The 24,853-nt window shown below is 50.9% G+C and overlaps 1 protein-coding gene across 2 annotated transcripts in view; it reads right to left on the bottom strand.

The window, feature by feature from the left end:
• Nucleotides 1–24,853, bottom strand: part of LOC119441294 (ATP-binding cassette sub-family C member 4-like) — a 450,511-nt gene that overhangs the window by 291,536 nt on the left and 134,122 nt on the right. For both annotated transcript variants that reach the window (XM_037705919.2, XM_049661127.1), the window contains one exon: nucleotides 3,071–3,234. In XM_037705919.2, coding sequence (XP_037561847.1) covers nucleotides 3,071–3,234 — 164 coding nt within the window. The remainder of the gene's footprint in view (nucleotides 1–3,070; nucleotides 3,235–24,853) is intronic.

Consider the following 24,853-nt stretch of genomic DNA (forward strand, 5'->3'; position numbering starts at 1 on the left):
TGACCTTCTGTTGTAGCATGTCCGCGACATTTTCTTCTATGATTTTCCGCTCGGCTAGGGACACGCGGTACGGGCGTCGGCGCACTATGGACGCGTCGCCTGACTGAATGCGATGCGCTGAAGCTGTGGTTTGGCCCAGAGTCGACGAATGGACATCAAAAGAATTTGCGTGTTTGTTCAACAAAGCAAGCAGCTGCTGCGTCTGTGAAGGTGGCAAGTCACTGCTGATGGCTCCAGTAAGGGTGGAGGAAGAAGCAGTAGCACAAGTAGAAGGGTTCGTGGAAGACGCAGTTGCAAGGGGCACGACGCATACAAGCCCTGGGTCGGCCGCGCAAGCCACTGTGGTGTTTTGGGGAAGGAGAATTTTCTCCGATGTCGCGTTCGTGGCGGTGACAAGCGCCAAGCCATTGGAAAATCAAACTACACCTGGTGCAAAAGCGATGCCTTTATGAAGACAACGGGAAGAGGGCAAGACCAAGACGTCACCATGGTCGATATCGGTCGACATAATGGTAATAATTCTCTGTCGGCCGGGAGGCACTTCGGCATCTTCCGCAGCGATCAGGCGCAACGGCGTGTACGTGTCTTCCCCAAGTAAGTATTCGGTGCCCGTAAGATGCACGACGCGTTGACCACAACAAATAGCCGAGGAAGAAGAAGACAGAAAATCCCACCCTAAAATAAGTTGATGAGCGCACGGGGACAGCACAGCTAATTGTATATGGTGCCGAATATCATCAATCACGACACGGGCAGTAGAAAGAGCGGAAGGTCGAACAGTGTCCCCTTGGGCTGCAACTAGCGTCGGTCCATTGTATGGCGTCGTGACTTTCCTGAGAAGGGAACATAAATCTGCGTGAATAACAGAAATTGTCGCGCCTGTGTCCACCAAAGCATCGACGGGCACTCCTTGGACAAACACCGCGAGCATATTGGACGGGCGCGCTGGAGGAATTTCAGTCCTGGTGTCGTATGCAGTTTGTCCTCCAAAAACTGCATCGCTTAGTTTTCCGGACGAATGTTCGAGTTGAGGGAAACGGGCCGTAGTGGAGACGTGGAGCGGCGGAACGGCGAAGGGGAGCGGCGTCTGGCTGAACGGCAAGTGCTGCGGACTTCAGGGGATGCGGGCGGAGATGCAGAGCTGAGCGGAGGTGAAGAGAAACGCCGGCTTTGGGCTGAGGCTCCACTGGAAAAGTTGCGTTCTGAGATGTCGTATCCCCAACGCTCGTCCTGCTGGCGCTTGCGGCCGAAACGTGAAATATGGCCGCGATAGCCGCAGTAATAGCACGTGGGACGTGACGGACGCCATGGCGGATAGTACAGAGTACAGGATAGTACAGCTAGGTGCTCCGGGAGTCAGGGCAGTTAAATGGGCCGATGAAAGCTCGAGCGGCATCGACGAGATGTTTACAGGAGGCGCGGCAGCAACCGACGCGTACGTGGGTAGCGGCACCGTGGAGTTGGAGTTGCCTGGAGGCGTGGCAGCAACTGCCGCGTACGTTGGTAGGGGACGAGGGACGGAGGGTTGCACGCGCGTGAAGCAGGTCAAAGACGCCAGTTCATCCCTGATGATGTCACGCAAGGCCGTGCTAGAAGGCCCACTGGGGCACCCCGATGGTGACGACAAGCCCATAGATTGTAATTCTTCGCGTATCATAGCTGGTATCATGACACGCAGATGTGGGTCCGCCGTAGAAGAATAGTCGCCAACGGCCGGCTGAAGGCGAACAGACTCAAGTTCGTCCAGGCGCTGACACGTTGTGACGATGTCAGTGATTGTAGCGGGGTTCTTAATGGCAAGGGCGTTGAAGGCGACTGATCTAATGCCTTTCAGAACGTGGCGCACTTTGTCTGACTCTGATATAGATGAACTCACACGGCGGCAAAGCGCAAGAACATCCTCGATATACGATGTGTAGGACTCGCCTGGCTGCTGTTGGCGAGTATCGAGGGTTTTCTTTGCGATGGTAGAACGAACAGCCGGTGTACCAAATACTTGGCCGAGCTCCTGCTTGAAGGCAGCCCAGTCAGTAAAGTCTATCTCGTGGTTGAAGAACCATGTCTTCGCCACACCCGTCAGGTAGAAGGAGACGTGGCGGAGCTTGTTGGGGTCGTCCCAATGGTTGGCGGAACTTACTCGCTCGTAGTCATCCAGCCAGTCCTCCACATCTTCCCCACGAATACCAGCGAAGAGATGGGGGTCACGCTGGTGGCTGCTTAAGATGTAAAGGGTGGCTGGTGGTGTCAGAACGTTAGCGGTAGAAGTGGAGGGTGGTGCCTCCTGAGACATGCTAGCGGACAGTGGGCGCAAGCGGCGGCCTGAACGTAGCTCCAGGGGGGTAGACTGAGCGGGCAGAGGACTGAGGATCGAAGGAGCTACTTCCACCACTTAAGACGTCTCTGTTGGCACCACGTTTATTCGGCCCGAGCACTCGGGAGCGAACCAGCAAAGGCACACACCCGATGATGATGATCACACATAACTGAAGATGAGGATCGAGCAACGTAGAATGATGAAGATAATATACAAATGAAGAAGACGTGCGTAATAAACGCCCACAATAAACGTAGTAATATGAATATAATGAGGCATGCAGGTTGTACACAGCATGGGTTTTGTTTCAGTGCACCGTTCTTCAAAACTAAAAAAAAGCTTCGCTTACTGCCCGATTTTTGCACTCGCGATACATTGCAGCGCCACTCAGAAGAAAAACATTTACGTTCCAGGTATATTTGGCTCAGGATAACTAGGCCAGTGGTGCTTCGTTGTTCACGAAAGACTATCGAGTACCTGAAGCAAGGCATGTCTGGTGGCATATAGTACACAGTTGTTGTTTACCTGCTTTGGTGACGTGAAATAAACAATTTAAATCAAAATTTTCTACTTGTTGGACATTTCACTTTTTCGAGAACTTAGATAAATATGCACACTTTATCCAAAATGCACAAAAAGCACAATAAATGTTGTCTCGTCACGAATGCTTCATGCTGCTATTTACTGACAACTAAGAAACGGTGCTCCGTCAAGCCGCCATTCAGTTGTAGGAATGAGAGGCTCAGCGTGTCGCACCTGAGCCTGGAGAAGGCCCTTCCCAGGCATCCTTGGAAGGGTATGTAGAGCAGGACAAACGAGATGCCCGCGATGCAGCTGATGCCCAGATGCTGCCACAACACCCACGTTATGATGGCTGTCTGCAAGGGGCCCGCCACCAGGTACGGCACGAACAGCACCGACTGCGAACAAGAGGCAACCAGACTGAACACGGAACGCCGTATGCAACAGCAGTTAGGCGCCATTAGGTGCCCTCAGAAGTTAGGCAGGAAGGCGCCTAAACAAGCAGCTCAAGAAAGCACGGAAAGTACTCAAGCGCATTTTATGCGTTTCATTTTCTGGTGCACTCCAATTCCTGTAAACGTTTGCCGATCTTCTGTGTACGCCCAAAATACTACTGCGGCTGAATGAATGGAAATTTTTTGTACGCAAAAGCTTCTGAGATATGAATCAGTTTACACTCGGTGGTATCATCGCGCAGTGAATAAGAATACCTGACAGTGCGCTGCTTCTTTTGCCTGTTTTCCGTATTCTTTGTTTTATTCTTAATCTTCTATCTTATATTTCCATCATTAAAGCCCTGTCGACGAACCCCGCTACATTATTAGTTTTAATAAAGTGTTCCTCTCTCTCACAAGATTGCGCTCTATTATGATGGTTGGATATGCTGGTAAAGTCAAAAGCACACAGATACTACGAACTCTTTATATGTATTTTATTAAAGTGTTGCATTGGACTGCTAAAATGATTTGGGCAATGGTGTCTTGAGCTACAGCAAGTAAAACTGCTCAGGCTTTCGAGAGCCACCAGAAAGTCTCAAAATGCACCAATGAGCATCATAACGTCAAATCTGAATTAATCGACATTTTCCTGAAAAATGTGGACCCAGGACATTAATTAGTGTGGCAGCATATTACAGCGTAAGCTGTTATGGGCTCATTCCAATAGCCGTTTCGGGTCGCGATGATGCCGTCGCCGGCGGCGTCAGCCGCGTAACCGCTATCGCAGCAAACGCGAAAAAAGTACCCGCGCCCGCTGCGTGGGAGCCGGATACTCTACCACTGAGCCGTGCAAGCTTTTTTTTTTCTTTATTGCTGAGCCACGCAAGCGCTTGCTATCGTGGCGCGGAAATACACTATAAGGCAAACGCAAACGCAGGGGGAGGCGACTCGAGCCTCCGCCAGTATGGTGGCGCCATCTAGGTAAGATGCCTACAAACGCAGCGTCCGCAGGCGCAGACGACGATATGCGATTCAGTCAAGGCGCGCAATCAAGGCGCTCTCGAGCTGCCGAGCCTCCGCCCGTATGGTGGCGCCATCTAGTTAAGGTGCCTGCAAACGCGGCACGCCCGACATGTAAGTTGCAGTTGTAAGGCTTGATCGGGCTCAGCAGACTGCTGTGTAGAGAGCATTACAAGCCGCAGCTCGCCGTCGAGGATGGACAGTTCAGATCGTTTTTGTCAAAACGAGACGAACAGACTGCCGCGAAGACCCTGTTGTGCGTGGTGCTCAAATTGGAGCTACTCTTCAGCCGCTCCACCAGCTTACGCTGAGACTATGCTGCGTGTGCCGCGCAGGCCTGTGACTTTTTTAACAGCGGAACTGTTTAAGCCAGCCGTGAGTTGTGCCACGAGCCGCCAAACTTCGTCGAGCTATGATGTCACTGCGTTGCCTAGCAACCCCATACAAGCTGTGCGATAGCTTAGCAACACTCCGCGCCTAGACACTGCTTAACAGCGGAGCTGTTTAAGACGGCCGTAATTTGTGCTGCGAGCCGCTAAACCTCGCCGAGATATGAAGTCACTGCGTTGCCTAGCAACCCCATACCAGCTGTGCGATAGCTTAGCAACACTCCGCGCCTAGACACTGCTTAACAGCGGAGCTGTTTAAGACGGCCGTAATTTGTGCTGCGAGCCGCAAAACCTCGCCGAGATATGAAGTCACTGCGTTGCCTAGCAACCCCATACCAGCTGTGCGATAGCTTAGCAACACTCCGCGCCTAGACACTGCTTAACAGCGGAGCTGTTTAAGACGGCCGTAATTTGTGCTGCGAGCCGCAAAACCTCGCCGAGATATGAAGTCACTGCGTTGCCTAGCAACCCCATACCAGCTGTGCGATAGCTTAGCAACACTCCGCGCCTAGACACTGCTTAACAGCGGAGCTGTTTAAGACGGCCGTAATTTGTGCTGCGAGCCGCAAAACCTCGCCGAGATATGAAGTCACTGCGTTGCCTAGCAACCCCATACCAGCTGTGCGATAGCTTAGCAACACTCCGCGCCTAGACACTGCTTAACAGCGGAGCTGTTTAAGACGGCCGTAATTTGTGCTGCGAGCCGCAAAACCTCGCCGAGATATGAAGTCACTGCGTTGCCTAGCAACCCCATACCAGCTGTGCGATAGCTTAGCAACACTCCGCGCCTAGACACTGCTTAACAGCGGAGCTGTTTAAGACGGCCGTAATTTGTGCTGCGAGCCGCAAAACCTCGCCGAGATATGAAGTCACTGCGTTGCCTAGCAACCCCATACAAGCTGTGCGATAGCTTCGCAAGACTCCGCGCCTAGACACTGCGCGCAGCGCGTCTGCTCTGCTTGCCATAAATGTTCAGTGTAGCAGGTGTGAAGGCAGGGTTGCTACTGTGCGGGCGGTAGTAGCAGCCATGGGGAGACCGAGGAAGAACCGCACTTCCGAGGAAGATGCCGCTTTCTGGGAATCACGCCGCTTGGCCAAACAAGAACAAGATTGCCGGCGTCGAGCTGATCCTGCACAGAGAGCCGAGGAAGCCTTAGCCAAGCGACGGCGCAGAGTCGAAGCTGCGCCTCGCTTCTCCTAGCTCCGACAACGCTCCTCCGCCGCCGCGCCTGCGATGACGTCACTGCGCGTTGCATAGCGCCGCTTGGAACACCGACACCGCGTTCCAATGCCGACGCCGCGTTCCAGCAGACCCGCTGCGTCAATGCGGTCGCCTAGCAATCACCCAGCTTCGCCCAGCCATGTCATTGTTTCTCGCCGCAATTCTTGTTTTGCTTAGTCATGACAACACTTTGCGAAGCTTGGTAATGATGTCACATTGATTATAAAGATCATGTCGCCGCGATGGCGACACACCCAACTCTCGTAGACGTCGCACTGAGTAAATGTAATATGGGACGGCCGAAGAAGTGCAAGACTCCCGAAGAAGCCGCTCAGCTAGAAGCTCGTCGTGCAGCCAGCCGGGAACAAATGCGGCGATTGCGTGCTAATCCGCAGTATCGCGCCGAACCCGCTGCTGCTAAACACGCCAAGGCTAGTAAAACCTGGAATAAACTAGGTCGATCACCAGCTCCGCTGTTTATTCCAGCCTTGCACCACTAGTGCAAGCTGCCCACTTTTCTTCCTGTAATGATATTTATTAAATTATTAGGGGCGAAGCTCCTTACGCCGTGGGTCAGTCTCTCCTCCGTCGTAGCCACCTCGTCTAGTTCGTGAAGTCATCACTAGATGGCGTTGGTGGCGCTCGCTCCATAGAGACACATGGTAAAGGCTAGTGTGACGGGATATCACTAGATGGCGCTAGCGCAGCATAATTGCTGCGCTAGCGCAGCCAAAAAGTTGGGATTACAAGAAGAAGAGGTGCTCCTTAGATGGAATACATACCGAGAAAAGAAAAGGGTTGCGAGTGAGCTCGTGCAAGAGAAAATTAAATGCGCAAGTGAACGTTGGGTGCATAACATTCACAAAAGAGACAAAGGCGCCCCAAAAAGATTCTGGAACCATATAAAAGCACTCGGAGCTCCAACTAGAAACTCGCAAACGGCTATAAGGGATGAAGACGGTAACATCTATGAAGGCGATGATGCGCTGCGGTACATCACAGACGTTATCAGGCATAACTTCGGTACGAGAAAAAGCGTAGTTCAGACAACAGATCCAGCAACAACAGAGAGGCCTGAGAGATCAAAATTCAGCATAGAAAGCTTTTATTGGAAAAAGGCAGCAGAAAATGTCCCTAACAACACGGCAGCAGGACCCGATGAAATCCCAATACAGCTAATCAAAAACCTCGGTCCAAAAAGCAAGGCACTGCTGACTAATGCCATAGAGCAAGTGATTAGAACAAAGAATATTCCCGTTGGATGGCGTGAAAGCAAGATGAATCTTATCTACAAAGGCAAAGGAGATAAGGATAAGACGAGCTCGTACAGGCCAGTTACAGTAACGTCGGTGATATATAGAATGGCAATGCAAGCCATAAAATTAGAACTGTCGAAGTGGGTGGAGGAAAACGGTGTATTGGGGGAACTACAGAATGGGTTCAGGCCAGGCAGACGCTTAGAAGACAATATGTTTGTACTAACTCAGTGCATAGAGATTTCAGTAGCTCAGAAAAGACCTTTATGGATAGCATTTCTAGATATTAAAGGAGCTTATGACAACGTAGACAGGGAATTGTTGTGGGATATTCTTCAATACGAAGGCATAGATGACGATTTCGTGGAGCTGCTGAGGGAGATATATCGAGACAACCAAGTACAAGTGGCATGGGAAGGCCGAAAAGGAAATGAAATGGTGGGAATTCACCAAGGATTGAAGCAAGGATGCCCTCTGTCACCATTGTTGTTCACGCTTTACGTCAAGGGCATAGAAAGACGACTGGAAAACAGCGAATTAGGTTTTGATTTATCCTACATGCGTAATGGACAAATGGTGCAACAGAAGATCCCTGGACTGATGTACGCAGACGACATTGTGCTACTAGCGGACAATAAAAAAGATTTACAGATACTTGCGAATATCTGTGGGAACGCAGCGACAAATCTAGGCCTTAAGTTTAGCACAGAGAAATCAGGGATTATGATCTTTAATGAGCACACGAGTAACTTCGTGGTGTCAATTCAACAGCAAGTAATACCCATAGTGAAGCAATATAAGTACCTCGGCGTACACATAAACGAAGGAAAGAATTACTCAAGCAACCACCAAGATAATCTGAAAATAAAGGGGAAGCGGAATGCAGCATTAATGAAACACAGAGCACTGTGGGGCCACAATAAGTATGAGGTGGTGCGTGGAATCTGGAAAGGAGTAATGGTGCCAGCGCTAACATTCGCAAATGCCATTATATGCTTAAAATCGGATATATTGGCGGGTTTGGAAGTTAACCAAAGATCAGTAGGCCGGTTGGCTTTGGGAGCACACGGTAATACGACAAATGAGGCAGTGCATGGAGACATGGGTTGGGCCTCTTTTGAAGTCAGAGAAGCACAAAGCAAAATTAGTTTTGAAGAAAGGCTCAGGAACATGGATGAAAATAAATGGGCGGCTAAAGTGCACAAGTATCTCTACATGAAAAGCGTGGACACAGAATGGAGGAAGAGGTCAAGGAAGTTGGCAACCAAGTACAGGATAATCGAAACTGTAAATAGACAACCAGGGGTCATCAGAAAGAAAGTGAGAGAAATAGAGACCGTGAATTGGATGCAAAGAATGGAAACGAAAAGGACAATGGAGATTTACAAGAATGAGAAGAAAGAAATTAGAAGGGAAAATCTGTACGATAACACAAAGGGCAGTGCCTTGCTATTTGAGGCTCGAGCCGGTTGCCTAAGGACGAAAACATATCGGAACAAATATTCGGAATTAGATGAGACATGTGTATGCTGCAGTAGAGATCCAGAGACCACTCAGCACATCCTAATGGAATGCGACGGGATCCACCCAGCGAGAACCGTAGGTAACGTGCAACTCCCAGAAGCGCTTGGGTTTAAAGTGGAGGGAAACATAAACAGATCAGCCGTAGAGATCAGCAAGAGACGATTGGAGTACTGGTGGAAAAAAAGTAGGGAAAAGATGGATGCGACCTGATCTCTTAAAATCATAGGCAGCGGTACAAGGTAAATTTTTGAAAAAGAAAAATAATGATAGGTATACAAAAATGCAAGATAAAGAACATGTATAGTATACCTGATTAAATCAAGCAGGCTAGGTGACTATTTGTCGCCGCCCCGTTTCAAAGGGGATGCCAATAAATCATCATCATCATCATGAAGCATTAAAATACGATATGGCGCTGCGGCGCTCGCTCCATTCAGATGTATGGGAGCGCATAGTGTGATGAGCGATCATTAGAGCATTGGATGGAGGCTATCGTTCGAGATGTTTCGATGCAGTGCGATGGGAGACCGCTGGGGTGAGAGCTATAAAATGCGCTCGCTCTTGGCGCGCTTCCTCTTTCGCTCGGAGTCGCTGCGCCATATGGAAGACAAGGCGGCGGAGCGGAGGGCACGGAAAGCGGCTGCAGCGCGCGCTCGCAGACAGAACCCGGAGGTGAGAGCCCCCGAAGCCGAAGCTGCACGGAGGCGCCGAGAAACGGAGCCCGACGTTCGAGCCCGCGAAACAGAAGGTGCACGGCGACGCCGAGAAGCGGATCCAGAAACTGTGAGAGCCCGAGAAGCGGCGAGGAAACGCGCGTACAGGCGGGTGGGTCCCGAGGCTGCGCGAGCGCGGGAAGCTGCTGCCAAGCGCCTCAAGCGAGCTCTGCCCGAAGGCGCAGACGCGCGTTTCAAGCGCTACTTTCTAGACAACAGTTTCGGCCACAGCTGCAATGTCTGCGACAGATTGTGGTTTGCCAACAACCTCGTCACGGTATCGGCCATCCCTCATCTAAGAAAATGAATAAAAGTTCTTATATAACCTCACACACTGGTTCTCACGTCTTTCATGATGATGTAATGGGCGAATTTTCACGGAAGAGTCATGAACCTCCAGAGCTTCGCCCACTCATCATCATTCACCCCGTGGATATGCTGTGATTTTTATTTCTTTTCTGAGCCAAGAATAAGAATGTACTTTACATGTAAATGATAACATTCACAATGAAAGCAATAAGAAGTATTCTCTGAATTACAGCAATCGTAGATCCTTTGAGAAATAGGTGAGAGCGGTTTCCTACTATCAAGGCACAGGAAAAACATGACCACAATAATTTACAGTGCTTAAACATTTTTGTACTTTTAGTGTGGCTATTAAAAGAACTCATGACTGTAATTGCGTGCTGGTAATTTTCTCGCGCATTTCCCTACAGATATGACTGTAGGTAATATAGTCTCTGCTCCATGCACTATGTGTAGTTTCAAAAACGTTTTGCCTCATAAGAACACACAACACCAACACAGGTCACCAGGTGATTGCACTAACTAGATATATGAAATTTGTGAGAAGTTCTCCGTAATCGGAAATCTACAAGTCGAACTCTTTGAGGGTTGTAAACAATTACAATTTTCAAAATGGGTTAGCGCCCCAGAAATTAGGCGCGGTAGAGACGTGGGCGAGCCAAGATTGCACCAAAGAACATCTGACAAGCCGGGCCGCTAGCTGTTTAGCCTAATTAAACAAAACCTTTCCTTCGGTATGCAAGGCTCTTTTAAATATTGCATATGCTAGAAATTCAACAAAACAGTTTGCCTCGACACAAATATGCCAGCCCTTTGTATAAACCGTCTTGAAGAAGACACTGTTTACAAAAAAATTATTTAATTACTCTCCGCATCAATAACCGATGAAGGAGTCATACAGGGGGAAAAAGGAAAAATGCCCAGAAGGTGAATATGCATGCCACAAGTCTCCCCCGCTAAATACATGACAAGTGCGCCCCATTGAGAAAGCGGCACAAAAAGGATGCAAGAATAGCTGTCCGCATTAAGTGCAAGTACACGCAAACCAAGCTTACCGCCGAAGTAAGCGTTTGTACATTCCTAATAGGGATGAAGCGTAGTGCAACACCAATACATGGACACAAGTAGGAACGGCACAAACACAGTGGTTTGTGTCCAGATCTTGTGCCCATGTCCTGCGCTACACTACATTCAGAACCAACACACCAACATGGCCACCCTGTTTGTACATTCACAGGGGACTTCTATAAAGGCGACCGCCGTGTGCTGCAATTAGGCGATGCCGTTTTCGGCCGCCATTGTGAGGTACAGGCAGGCTCTAACAGTTGGAGTTACTGTATATGACTTTCTTTGAGAACAGGCAGAGCAACACTTCGAAGGTTGCAATACCCCGTGGCGACAACCAACAATCAAGAAGTACTCCGCAAGTCCCTACACGAGCAAATAATGGTGGCGCCTGTTCCACGTAACATGCACCCGGAATATCACTTGGGCAGGAGAAAAGCACGAGCGATAACAATAGAAAGGAGATACGGCACTCTCTCCACTGCTCGCTGGACAGATGCGGCCATGTACCCGAATGGAGAGGGCATGGTAATCAGCTTGGATGGACACAGACAGCAAGAAATGGTATCCGCCTCCGTTCGTACGCAGAACGTCGCCGCAGCCGAAGAGGCCGCTATTGCCCTCGCCATCTCGGCATCGAGACAAAACGAAGAACTATATATTCTTACAGACTGTCAATCAGCATGTCGAGCCTACGCGAACGGCCATCTACATAAAATCGCATGCGATATTCTACATCGCATCAACGAAATACCCTGCACCACGATAATTTGGACACCGGGACATGAAGGCGTCAGCGGAAACCATCGTGCACACACGATAGCCCGAGGTCACTGCAACCGGGCACTGCAAGAGACGCCAGAAGACCCAAGTCCAGACACGCTAGAATCTTACTACGATATACTGCAGCACTACCGCCTTTCGAGAAGAACGATGCCGCCACCCCACCCATTTCTCACCAGAGCTGAAGCCACGACCTGGAGGCAACTCCAGACCAACACCTATCCTCATCTCACGCTCCTTCACGCGATGTACCCCACCCTTTATCAGCCCCTTTGTCCTTTTTGTACAGAGCGAGCTACCCTCTACCACACCACATGGGCATGCCAAAATATCCCCAATAACTCCCCAAATCGAAACGCAACGCACGAGCAGTGGGAGATGGTGCTGACCAGCTCGGCACTGGAGGATCAGCGAAAGCTTAAAGCCAAAGCCGAAAGTGCTGCCACCGCCGCTGGGGCCCTGGACTGAAGGCTCCACCCACCACGGAGATCGACGCTTCTCCGTGCCTCATCAAAATAAAGTTTTGTCTCTCTCTTATTGTTACGCCTATCATTTTTCGTTCCAGCGCACTTCGCGAGGTCCTTCACTTGTTCGTTCTCAAGTTTCTTGGTTAACCTCCAAGTTTCTGCGCCCTTAGTTAGTACCAGCAGAATGCAATGATTGCCGACTTTTCTTTTCAGCGACAGTGGTAAGCTCCCGTCAGGATTTGGTTATGCCTGCCGTATGCTCTCCAACCCCATGTTTATTTTTCTGTTTTTCTGTAAATTTCATTCGCATTATCAGAGTCCCTTGTGCGCAGTTGACCCAGATAAACGCACTCCTGTACAGACTCTAGAGGCTGACTGGCGATCACAAATGATTGTTTACTTGCCAGGCTGTTGAACATCCCTTTTGTCTTCCGCATACTAATCTTATTCCACTGCAATTAATAAACAGACTTAACAGAGAGAGAGAAAAACATTTATTTAGACCATCGAGTTGATCTTGAGGACGAATACCGTTAAGAATTTTGCGCGTGCAAGAGACTCGTTTCGTAGCGGCCAGGGCGCTGTCACTTGTAGCCAGCAGGAGTTGCCTTGCTTGCTGCGTCGCACCAATATATAGCGACTGCGTATCGTCTGAACACCATTCGATGCGTCGTGTTATTATTCTTGTTGGCCACACAATTCGTGGCGCATGTCCACAATGCTGGTCCTAGAAATGGGTACATTGTTCCAGGTTATAAATGCCCGATGCGTGCCCGATGCGTCTCCGAGGCACAAAATGCCTGATCACGTACACTTCGTGTGGCGTGTTGTTAGAGCGGGTATGCTGTTTTAGCGCGCAGTTCGTAGGTGGCCGTTCCTGTGGCCAGCGTAGGCGGCGTCACCGAGCGAACGAGCACAGCGAAAGATGAAAGCGAACGCGTGCCGCAGCGGGCGATGAAAGACGCGAGGAGGAAAGCGGTGGGAGGGTGCATTGGAACCATGAGGGGGAAAGCGGAGGAGGGTATGGCGAAATCGTGAGAAGAAAAGCGTAGTGCGACCACGATGGCTATGAGATGGCGTCAGAGTAGCGCGATGTCGTCCGGGAGGTCTGTCGGCGGCTGCTGTGAATCGCGTCCACGTATCCCTTACGCGCTATCTCTCGCGATCTCCCGATTAGCGAGCCAGTTAACCACACTTCGCTCCGTCTGCAACGTGCCGCACGAGACAGATTGTCCGCGCCAGCGAATATATGGCGAGATGAAAACGCGTATAGCTGAAATTTCGCATTAGGGAGTCTCGTAATCGTCGCTGAACTTTGTGTCATCTAACAGGTTTTCGTTATTTTAGCCGATTGCAGGTTGCCCAAATGCGCATTGTAGCCGCTGCGCATGACAATTTGCATGAGTTGTGCGTTGTACCCCTTTTTACTCATCATGGCAATGAGTACTGCTGACACGATTTTCGATTAAAATGGAAAATGCGACATTCACCCAATAGTAGCAATTGCTACAAAAGAAACCCATACCGGCTCTTCGAAGGAAAAACGTCGCAGTTGAAGAATTCGTCCTGGTCCGGGACTGGAACCCGGGACCACCGCCTTTCCGGTCCAGCCGCTTATATATGATATATTCATAGTTCTGTTTACGTTTTCCCTTCACCTTTATCGAAACTTGCGTGGCACACGTTTGATAGATGTATAGCTATATCATGCCTGTTTTGGCTTTCTGAAAATAGTTTTGTGAAATATAGCTTTCTGAAATATAGAATTACAAAAAACGTAATCCGTTCAACACATTGCCCTCAAGCAACTTACCCTGTTTCACATTTATGAAGAGTACGGAGGTACTGTGCCCCTATATACCAATGGGTCTGTCACACCATATGCCTCCAATTCAGGCTTCGTCATCCAACATATTGACACGTCACTTTTTTATCTTTCTTCGGTGACCACTTTCACCGGCTAACAAACGTTATCGTGCAGCGCAAGATGCACCTACATGATTTAGAACTTACGTGAACATTATCGTTGATTCCTTGCGTTATGGTTTTATGTTTGTGTTTTGGTTCGCCAGGGAACCTTGTACAATCAGGTTGCGTGCGCGTCACCAATTGCATAGTAGTTTCTGGAAACCACGCGGGAACCAGCAATTGCACTGGAACCTTCGAGGAGCCGACACGCTTGACCAGGTTTCGACGATCGCCGACCGCGTTCGCCGCTATCGCTGTGCTCTGAGTGCAACTTGCTTTTGCGGGGACAAGTAAAAAGTAGTTTCGTCATTCACTGTTTTGCTGCTGTATTATTTACCGTAACTACCACGTGACATCGTAACTACCATCGCTCGGCTGTTTCAAATAGACCATGGGTCAAGTGCCGCAGAACTTGCGGCAATCCGGGAGGCACTTCCCCATGCATGGACGATATTCTGCGATTCAAAGCCAGTTCTTCAAACAATTGACTGCGTCCTGAGACGGGGCCCGTATTATTCAGTAGCTCTAGAAATTACAGAGCATCTCGTCCATGCAAATGGCCGCAATATCACCTTTCAATCGATACCTGCACACTGTGGCCTGATCGGGAATGAAGAGGAAGACGCTAAAGCGAAAGCTGCTTTAAATAATACTTTCGAAGTGCGCAGTGAGTTCTAACTAACAGACGCAAACACCCTGCTTCGTTGCGTAATACGCAACTGTACGTTGGAGCACAGGAACCAACCAGATCAACGACACAGGCGAGTGCATAAGTGGTACCCAAAAATGAAACCCCCCCCCCCCCCTTGATCCCATATTTTGTATTTGTTCCGCGTGCGCTCAAGAACGACAGAATCTTGAATCGCAAACATTGATAAGAGGCCGCTACCAGACGAGTTTCTTTTGGGTCCTTCGCCTAATGAAAACAGTGCAGCCTTGATTACAAGTGCCGCTCTAGCCTTTCTACAAGCCACTGGGCTAGACGCATGGCTTTAGAGATGCCACAGTGCTGTGGACTTGAATAACGCACCTCCATCCCATATCACCATTTTTCAGCCATTTCCTCTCTGTTTAGAGTATCAGGCCTGAGCAAGCCATAGCTGACGCCAACCTCTCCGCTTTTCCGTAAATAATTTTTAAGCGAAGCTTTATAGGCACGAAAGTGTCGGCGGCGGTGTCACGCTGAAAAGTGGGCCGATCCTGGCGATTGCGCAGAAAAATCCCAAGCTCTATGGCACATATCAGAATCAGCTTATTCAATACAAAAACGGGGATAATTACATGATAAGTATATACAGAAGGAGGTACCGTAGTTAGAAACTGAAATGGTACCTCCTATGCATGATCACAAGAATTATTAATACAAACAAACAATGGCAACATGTAAAGTTTACGATAATACAGGTTTTTAAAAGACAAGGCATAAATGAAAAAAAATGCAGCAGTTTAATACCAGGGACAAAAAAAGAGAGAGAAAGGGAAGGAAAGAGAGAGTGAGAAAGAGAGAAAGAAATAAGGAAAGAGGGAAAAAAAGGTAGAGAGAAAGAAAGAAAGAGAGAAGGAAATAAGGTGAGAGAGAAAGGTAGATAGAGAAAGAAAGAGAGAAAGAAAGTCACCACGAAGGTCAGAGAAAAAGAAACAGAAAGAAAGAGGAGGGAGGGCGAGCAAGAAAGAAATAGAGAGAGAGAAGGAAAGATAGATAGAGAGAAAGAGACAGAGAAAGAAAGAAAGTGACCACGAAGGTCAGGGAAAGAAAGGAAGAGAAAGAGAGAACGAAAGAAAGAGAGAAATAAAGAGATAAAGAGAGAGGGAGAGAAAGAAAGAGACAGAAAAAGGAAATAGAGAGAAAGAAAAATAGATAGAGAGAGAGTAAGAAAGAGAGAGAGAAAGAAAGAAAATCACCATGAAGATCAGATACACACACGACAAGCTTCGCTTACCCCTATTTTCTCGACATGGGAAGGGCTGGTGATTTTTTCTCTCTCTCTCTCTCTGCACCCATTATGTTTACGTGTTCCTGCTTCATCCGTGTTTTTTCGCGCTCCCCTGTCTATATTTAAAAAATGAGCCAACCAGCCCAAACCAAAGCTTTATTGCAACATATTGCCGCAAGTCTGCTCCTAAGTATGTCTTCTACGACGGTAGCCAGCGAGCCACTCTGTCAGAAGAGGGTCTGCTACGTCTCGCGCGCAACGTATGCCGCTCATGCACGCGCACGAGACGGTGGCGCGGACCATCACTGGGAGAAAAGGAAGAAGTGCGTTCGGCGCAGAGACGCTCGTGTGGAACGTTCTTGTAAACTCTTCGTCTACATAGTATGACAAGGAAGTCTAGCACGGCTGTGGACGACACGAAGGACGCCGACAGGAAGACACAACAGCGTAGGCTTAGCCAGGCGCAACAGGAAGAGCGTCGAGCCCGAGCCCCACTTCAGTAGCGCTGGCGATCCCGCTGCGGAGCTCTACACGACGCACTTCTTCTTCCTTACATCTTCCCCCCGCGCTGAAGACGGAGCCGCAGAGGCGGCCTAAGGCGTCGTGACGACGATGGGCTCGTGATACGGCTTGAGCCGATCGACGTGGACAGTTTCGCGGCCTCGGCGACGTAGGTCCGTAGGGGGCGTCAGAGGTTCGATGACGTAGTTCACCAGAGAAGTTTGCTGCAGAACCCGGTAGGGTCCGTGGTATCGGGATACAAACTTGGAGGAGACACCTGCTGTCGAAGTAGGAGGCACCCACAACCAAACGAGAGCGTCAGGCGAAAACTGGGTGTGGGGGCGCCCGTCGTCATGACGAAATGTCTGTAGCGCTTGTTCTTGCGTTGTAAGGGAGCGAGCTAGTTGCCGACATTCTTCTGCATACCGGGCGGCTTCGGAAACCGGTGTACCCTCTGATAAGTCGGGACGGTAAGGAAGAATAGAGTCAATGGGAAATGACGGTTCTCGGCCATATAGAAGAAAGAACGGAGAAAAGCCCGTCGTTGCCTGAGGTGCCGTATTGTAGGCGTACGTGACATAAGGAAGGATGAGGTCCCAGTTGGCGTGGTTGGAGGCGACATACATCGAAAGCATGTCGCCAAGAGTTCGGTTAAAGCGTTCTGTCAATCCATTTGTTTGCGGGTGATATGCGGTGGTACAGCGATGAATAATGCGGCATTCAGTGAGAAGTTCTTGAAGGACATCGGCGAGAAAGACGCTGCCTCGATAGCTCAGTAATTCGCGGGGAGCGCCGTGACGTAGAACGAAGCGTTGAAGCAGGAAGGAGGCAACGTCACGAGCCGTCGCGGCTGGTAGAGCGGCCGTTTCGGCATACCTCGTAAGGTGGTCTATAGTTACAATGACCCAGCGATTGCCAGCAGCTGTGTATGGCAGAGGCCCGTATAGGTCTATTCCAACCCGGTCAAAGGGTCGTGAAGGGCACGGCAAAGGTTGCATTGGTCCAGAAGAGCGGCAAGAATCAGGCTTGCGGCGTTGACAATCTGTGCAAGAGCGAATGTACTTTTGCACAAATGTGCCTATGACGTAGTCTGGTGTAGGTCTTGAAGAGACCAGCGTGTGCACACTGAGGGTCGGCGTGGAAAGCGGCGCATACATCAGTGCGGAGCTGCCGGGGTATTACAAGCAGCCATTTGCGGCCGTCGGAACTGTAGTTACGGCGATAGACGATGCCGTCGCGGATGGCGAAGTGCGAAGCTTGCCGGCGTAGCGCTCGGGATGGTGGGCGTTCAGGTGAATCAGAGATGTAAGCTATCAAAGATGAAATCCAGGAGTCCTTGCGCTGCTCCAAAGCCATGTCGACAGAAGCGAATGGGGGAAGTGGGTCGTCTAGGACGGAGACACTGGCAATGTCGGTGTGGACAGGCGAGCGCGAAAGAGCATCGGCATCGGCGTTCTTCTTGCCTGAGCGGTAGACAACCCGGATGTCGTACTCTTAGAGCCTCAGCGCCCACCGGGCTAGGCGGCCGCAGGGATCCTTGAGGGACGACAGCCAGCAAAGTGCGTGGTGATCGGTGACAACATCGAAGGACCAGCCGTACAGGTATGGACGAAATTTTGTAATGGCCCAGATGATCGCTAGACATTCTTTTTCAGTGACTGAATAATTCGCTTCAGCTTTCGTAAGAGTGCGGCTCGCGTAAGCAACAACATATTCTTGGTAGCCGGGCTTTCGCTGGGCGAGCACAGCGCCAAGACCAACGCCGCTAGCATCCGTATGGATTTCCGTGGGAGCAGTTGGATCGAAATGGCGCAGTATCGCTGGTGTTGTAAGCAGGTGACGTAGCGTCGCAAAGGCCTCGTCGCAAGCCGGGGACCACGCGGAAAGATTGGGGTCTCCCTTAAGTAGCTCTGTCAGCGGTGCCATAATCGAAGCGAAATTTCGAATGAAGCGGAGGAAGTACGAGCAGAGGCCAATGAAACTACGCAAGTCTTTTAGAGACGTTGGCCTTGGGAAGTCTTTAACAGCATGGAGCTTTGCGGCATCGGGGAGAACGCCGTCCTTCGACACGACATGTCCGAGAATTGTCAGCTTGCGTGCCATAAAGTGACATTTTTTCAGGTTGAGTTGGAGGCCAGCGTCACTGAGACAGCGTAAAACCTGCTGCAAGCGATCAAGGTGAGTAGGAAAATCTGGAGCAAACACTACTACATCATCCAAATAACACAAGCACGTGTTCCATTTGAGGCCTCGAAGAATCGTGTCCATCATCCGCTCAAAAGTCGCGGGCGCGTTGCAAAGGCCGAATGGCATCACACGAAATTCGTATAAGCCATCTGGTGTGATGAAAGCTGTTTTAGGCTTATCGTCTACAGCCATAGGCACCTGCCAATAACCAGAGCGTAGATCGAGGGTGGAAAAGAACTCTGCACCTTGTAAGCAGTCTAAGGCGTCATCGATCCGTGGCAATGGATAAACATCCTTTCGGGTTATTTTGTTTAGGCGACGGTAGTCCACGCAAAAGCGGATCGAGCCATCCTTCTTTTTAACTAATACAACTGGCGATGCCCATGGACTGTCGGATGGTTCAATGACACCACGTTTGAGCATTTCACCTACTTGCTCATCAATGACGCGTCGTTCTGTCGAAGATACGCGGTGTGGTCGCTGCCGTAGCGGTGAGTGAGCACCGGTGTCAATCCAGTGGCATACAGGCGTCGTCCGACCCAGAGAAGTGCTATGGCTGTCGAAAGCAGGGCGAAATTTGCCGAGGAGACGGAGCAGGTCATGGCGCTGCTTGGGGTTTAAGGCGTTGTCGATGACGTGGCTGAAAGCGTCTTCATGCGATGTGGCAGGTACGGGACTACCGGAGAGGGTGTTGACCTCGGAAGATCCATTAGGACGTTCCAACGCGGTAATGGTGTCGTAAGGCTCCACAGTGCCGAGAGATTCACCGCGAAGCAATGTAATCGCAAATAGGAAGTGGTTGTAGACAGGAAGGTGAGTCGCACCTGCTTGAAGGCCAAGCAGCGCGGTTGGGAGCGGTGAGATGTGGCGACGAACGAAAGCAGCGGAAGGTGTGAAGAGTACGGTAAACTCGGAGGCAATGGAACAGGATACAGGTGCCAGAACGGATGCGTGCGGAGGTATCTGGATGTCGTCAGTGAGGGATAACTTGGTGCTGGAAAGCGAAACGTCGTCAGATATGGCATTGGCAAGCGAAGAGAAGGCGACTTCTGCACGGGAGCAATCAATGACAGCTTGGTGACGAGAGAGAAAATCCCAACCTAAAATAATATCGTGGGAACAGTGGGGAAGAACGACGAACTCGACGATGTAGAGCACTCCTTGAATTTCAAGTCTGGCGGTGCACGCAGTCACCGGCTGGACGTGCTGTGCTGTGGCCGTGCGGAGTAATGAACCGAAGAAAGGCGTCGTGACTTTTCGTATTGAGCGGCATAGTTTTTCGGCAATCACAGATATGGCGTCACCTGTATCAATGAGGGCAAGCACAGAGACACCTTCAACAGCGACATCAATGACGTTGGGCGGCGAAAGAAGAGGGCTTGAGCGTTGCGACGATGGCGCAGTTCTTGCCTCGGGAACTGCGCCACTTAGTTTTCCGTGTCAGCGCTAGAGGGACGTCGACGCATCGGCGAGAGCGAGCGACGACGAGGTGAAGGAGAACGGCGGTCAGAAACTGGGCGAAGGCTAGGGCGGGGAAGAGGTAAATCGCGGTCTGGAGCGTAAGACAACGGATGGTCGTACGCTGCTGTGCGTGGGTCGTCACATGGATGAATTGGACGGCGGCGACACAGGCGTGCAACGTGTCCGGGAATACCACACGAATAGCAGATTGGCCGATTGTCCGCTGTGCGCCAGGGATTAACTGCTCGATGGACCGGAGGTCGTGGTGGCGTGGAGGTAAAAACACGGCTAGGCATCGGAGGCGGAGCTCGGAACGTCGGTGGGCGTGGTCGTGCGACGGCGTCGGCGTAACTCAGTGGGGCGGTGAGTTGAGGCGCCCGCTCCAGAGGAAGGACCTCGGACACTTGTTCTTCTATAACGTGTCGTAGGGTCGGACTAAGGGACGAACTGGACTCCGGCGGGTTGGAGATAAGGGAGAGCTGGCGAGCAACTTCTTCCCGGACCTTGATCTGCGAGAGGAGGTTGGAATCGTGAAAAGGAGAGGTCAATCCGGACAGCGATTCCTGATGGGGAACAGGACGGCGGGTGAGGAGGCGTTGACGGTGGAGCTCGTCATAGCTTTGGCAGAGTTCAATGACTTGGGCAACAGTAGAGGGGCTCTTTGAAATCAGCATCTGAAAGGCGTCCTCGTCGATACCCTTCAGTATATGCTTGATTTTATTGCCCTCAGTCATGGAAGCATCGACGCGTTTGCAGAGATTGAGGACATCTTCGATGTAGCCTGCTGAGAGCGCGACTGCAGACGCTGTTCGGCACGAAGCTTTTGAACAGCAGGGCGGCCGAAGACCTCGCTGAACTTTGTCTTGAACACAGTCCAGCGTGGGACTTCGCTTTCGTGGTTGCGAAACCACAAGTGGGCAATTCCGGTGAGGTAAAAAGGACGGTGGTCAATTTCGTGGTGCCATCCCATTTGTTGTTAAGACTGACGCGTTCGTATGATGATAGCCAGTCATCAACGTCGTGGTCATCAGCACCGCTAAAGATGGGAGCATCCCGCAGACGGAGTGTGCCGGGGCATACGGAGGACTGGGGAGCAGGTGGTGGTAAGCTCGTGGCGCTTGCGGAGGTCATGATGGCAGGGAGGATCCGGCTGCGCAATTCCAGGATGACAGGAGACCCAGCAAACCTCCACCAATTATGACAAGGAAGTCTAGCACGGCTGTGGACGACACGAAGGACGCCGACAGGAAGACACAACAGCGTAGGCTTAGCCAGGCGCACCAGGAACAGCGTCGAGCCCGAGCCCCACTTCAGTAGCGCTGGCGATCCCGCTGCGGAGCTCTACACGACGCACTTCTTCCTTACAATAGCTAGTTTCAGGGCACAGGTTCGCCCTTAATAAACCAGTTATTGCAATTTACTCCTCGCAATAACGTTACATTCTAGTGGAGGTGCTGGGTATGATTGGGAGTCCCCTGGGTGCCAGAGTCCGCAGTCCCGATCCTCAGCGATAGGAATCTGGAGAGCTGACTCCAGTTCACCAGCGCGCCAGCCGCCGACATCGGGGAGACCTGCCTGAATTCGGACCACTTCCCGCTGCTAAGGCAACACAGGCGGTGTCTTCCGCTGACGCCACAACGATGACCAGCCAAGCGACATAACCCGCGGTCGTCGTGTACCCGCCGCGCATGCCCGAGCTGTTCCTCTACGACCCGTACGAAGACGTAGAGGATTATTTGGAGCACTTCGAGAGGGTCGCAGATGTCAACGGCTGGGACCCGGCACCGAAACGTCGCCACGTGCACTTCGCGTTGGGGGATTCAACGAAAACATAGTATAAAAATCACGAAGCGGTGTTAACGTCGTGGGAAGAGTTTCGACGACATCTGGGCTTGCTGCGTTTGCAAGCACCGATCGTCAAGAGAAGGCTGAGAATGCTCTACAAGCTAGGAACCAACGCACCAACGAGAGTGTCGGCATGTACATCGAGGGCAGGTCCCGTCTGTTCAAACGTGCCCATGCAAACATGTCCGAGGAGAAGAAAGTGCGCCATCCTGTGCGTGGCGTGAAGGAGGAGCTATTTCTTCTTCTTCTTCTTCTTCTTCTTCTTTGTGGGGTTTAACGTGCCAAAACCAGTTCTGATTATGAGGCACGCCGTAGTGGAGGGCTCCGGATTAATTTTGACCACCTGGGGTTCTTTAACGTGCACTACAACGCAAGCACACGAGCGTTTTTGCATTTCGCCTCCATCGAAATGCGGCCGCCGCGGCCGGGATTCGATCCCGCGATCTCGTGCTCAGCAGCGCAACGCCTTAGCTGACTGAGCCCCCGCGGCGGGTGCAAGGAGCTATTTGCAGGGTTGGTTCGCAACCTGCCAGATACTGTTGCGGAGTTTCGCACCGAGGCGATAACGATAAAGAAGGCCCTGCAGCAGCCCGCCCGCCACTAAAACCATTCGGGATGAAGGGATGAAGTTAGGCACGCCATGTTAGAACCGCAACCGGAGGTGCAGCCTGTTTCACTCGGGCAACCACTGCAGGAACACCAGGTACTTACATACGCTGACGCTATGCGTCAGCCTGCCGTGCAGACTGCATCATTCGCAGCCCTCAGTTCCCGCCCACCGGCTCCGCGCAGTGCACCTTCCCAGGGAGAGTACAGACCACGGAAAAGCGACCTGTGGCGCACATCCGACAGGACGCCGCTCTGCTTCCATTGCGGAGAGGCTGGACACATGTACCCATATCGGCGAGTCGGCCTTCGTGGATTTGCTGTCAATGCGTCTTGCCCCCGCAATGGTGAAAGGCCCATAGATATTGAAGATTACTTGTTGAGAAGTCAACTTGCAGCTGCTAGTTACCAACACCAGCCACGGTCACCAGCGCCCGCCCGCTACCTATCACCAAGCCCACGACCCTTTCCACGTTCACCAAGCCGTCATCCAGTAAGCCCGCGCCCAGAAAACTAAAGTCAGCTATCTGGGGAGGCAAGGCCACTGACGTTCGACAAAGCGAAGATGCTCCATCGTTGTCACGCCACAGTAGCGACAAGCAGAAAGCGACGACTACGATAAGTACGCAGAACATTTCTTCAGACTTGTTGCCGTGGATGGGCGAGAATCGAATGCTTCAGTCGACACGGGTGCGCGTCCTAAGCTACCCACTCGCAAATCAGCTGAAGAAAGTTTTGACGCCGTGGAACGGACCGCACATATGTACGGCTGGGGGTCACCTCATTAATCTTCTAGGAATATGCACCGCAAGAGTTCTGATTCGAGGTGCAACATGCGTTACGGAATTCATAGTACTTCCGACTGTTCGAGAGACGTTATACTCGGTATGGAATTTGCTGCACGCAAACGGCGCTATAATTGACCTGCAGAATTCTAGCGTTTCATTCTCGACGAAGCTGGCCATTGACATGGAGGAGCCTGAGGAACCGGACTACACTGCCTTGCGAGTTCTCGACGCAGACGTAACTGTACCACCACGATGCAGTGTACTGGTTCGCGTAAGAAATGAAGCATTCGCTGACTTGGAGGGTATAGCGGACGGCAATGTCGAGCTATTGCTGAATAAAGGTATTTTTATTGCTAGGGGCATTATTTGCTTACGCGATAGGCTTGCCGATGTATTGCAGACAAACTTCGTAAATGAACTTCAGCATGTCGCGAAGAACACTGCCATCCCCTTCCTGCAAAGCTTTACTGCAGTGACAAGCTTCCGTACCCTGGAGTCGGAGCCACCTCTTGCGAAAACCAGGCAAACTGCAGCAGCAGTTGCAATCAGCCCACATCTATCGCCAGCCGAGGCGAAAAGACCTCATAGGTGCTTTTGCAGAGTGTTTATCTACTTCCTCAAGAGTACGGCGAACGCAGATGGTTAACACCGTATAATAACAGACGAAGCAACCAGACCTGTATACCAACAACCAAACAGAGTATCGCTGAAACAACGGGAGATCATAAAGGATCAGGTGCAAGAGATGCTTTAGGACGATGTCAGTTGGCCGTCCAACAGCCCATGGGCGTCGCCGGTAGTTCTTGTGAGGAAAAAGGACAACACAATGAGATTCTGTGTTGATTACCGGGAACTGAACAGCGTGACCGAGCGTGATGGTACCCCTTGCCACGTATCGATGACACGTTGGACCGGCTGCGTCATGCACAGTATTTTTCTTCATTGGATTTAAAAAGCGCATATTGGCAAATTGAAGTGGACGAAAGAGATCGTGAAAAAACAGCTTGCGTAACTCCGGACGGACTTTATGAATTTAAAGCACTCCCATTCGGCCTCTGTTGCGTGCCAGCGACCTTCCAGCGCATCATGGCAGTGTCCTGTCGGCTCTCAAATGGCAGTCATGCCTAGTCTACTTGGATGACGTTGTGGTATTCTCTTCAACGTTCGAGTAGCACGTGGAGAGGCTACGCTTAGTGCTTCAGGCTATCCGGTCGGCCGGCTTGACAATTAAACAGGGAAGTGCCAGTTTAGATTTTAAGAGCTTCGTTTCTTGGGTCATGTCATCAGCGCTCAAGGTATTGGGCCGGACCCCGAGAAGACTGCAGCCGTCGCAGGATTTCCCAAGCCACGAGATAAGAAGTGCGTCGATTTTTGGGGTTATGCGCTTACTAAAGGCGATTTGTAGAAATTTTCTCGGAAATTTCCGAACAAGACTCACGAAAGAACACGTACCCTTCGTGTGGCACACCAAACAAGACACTGCTTTCAATGAATTAAACAAGCGTTTGCAATCCCCGCAAATCCTCGCCCACTTCGACGAGACCG

Source organism: Dermacentor silvarum, chromosome 2 (assembly GCF_013339745.2).
Source record: "Dermacentor silvarum isolate Dsil-2018 chromosome 2, BIME_Dsil_1.4, whole genome shotgun sequence".
In the NCBI taxonomy this organism is placed as follows: domain Eukaryota; kingdom Metazoa; phylum Arthropoda; class Arachnida; order Ixodida; family Ixodidae; genus Dermacentor; species Dermacentor silvarum.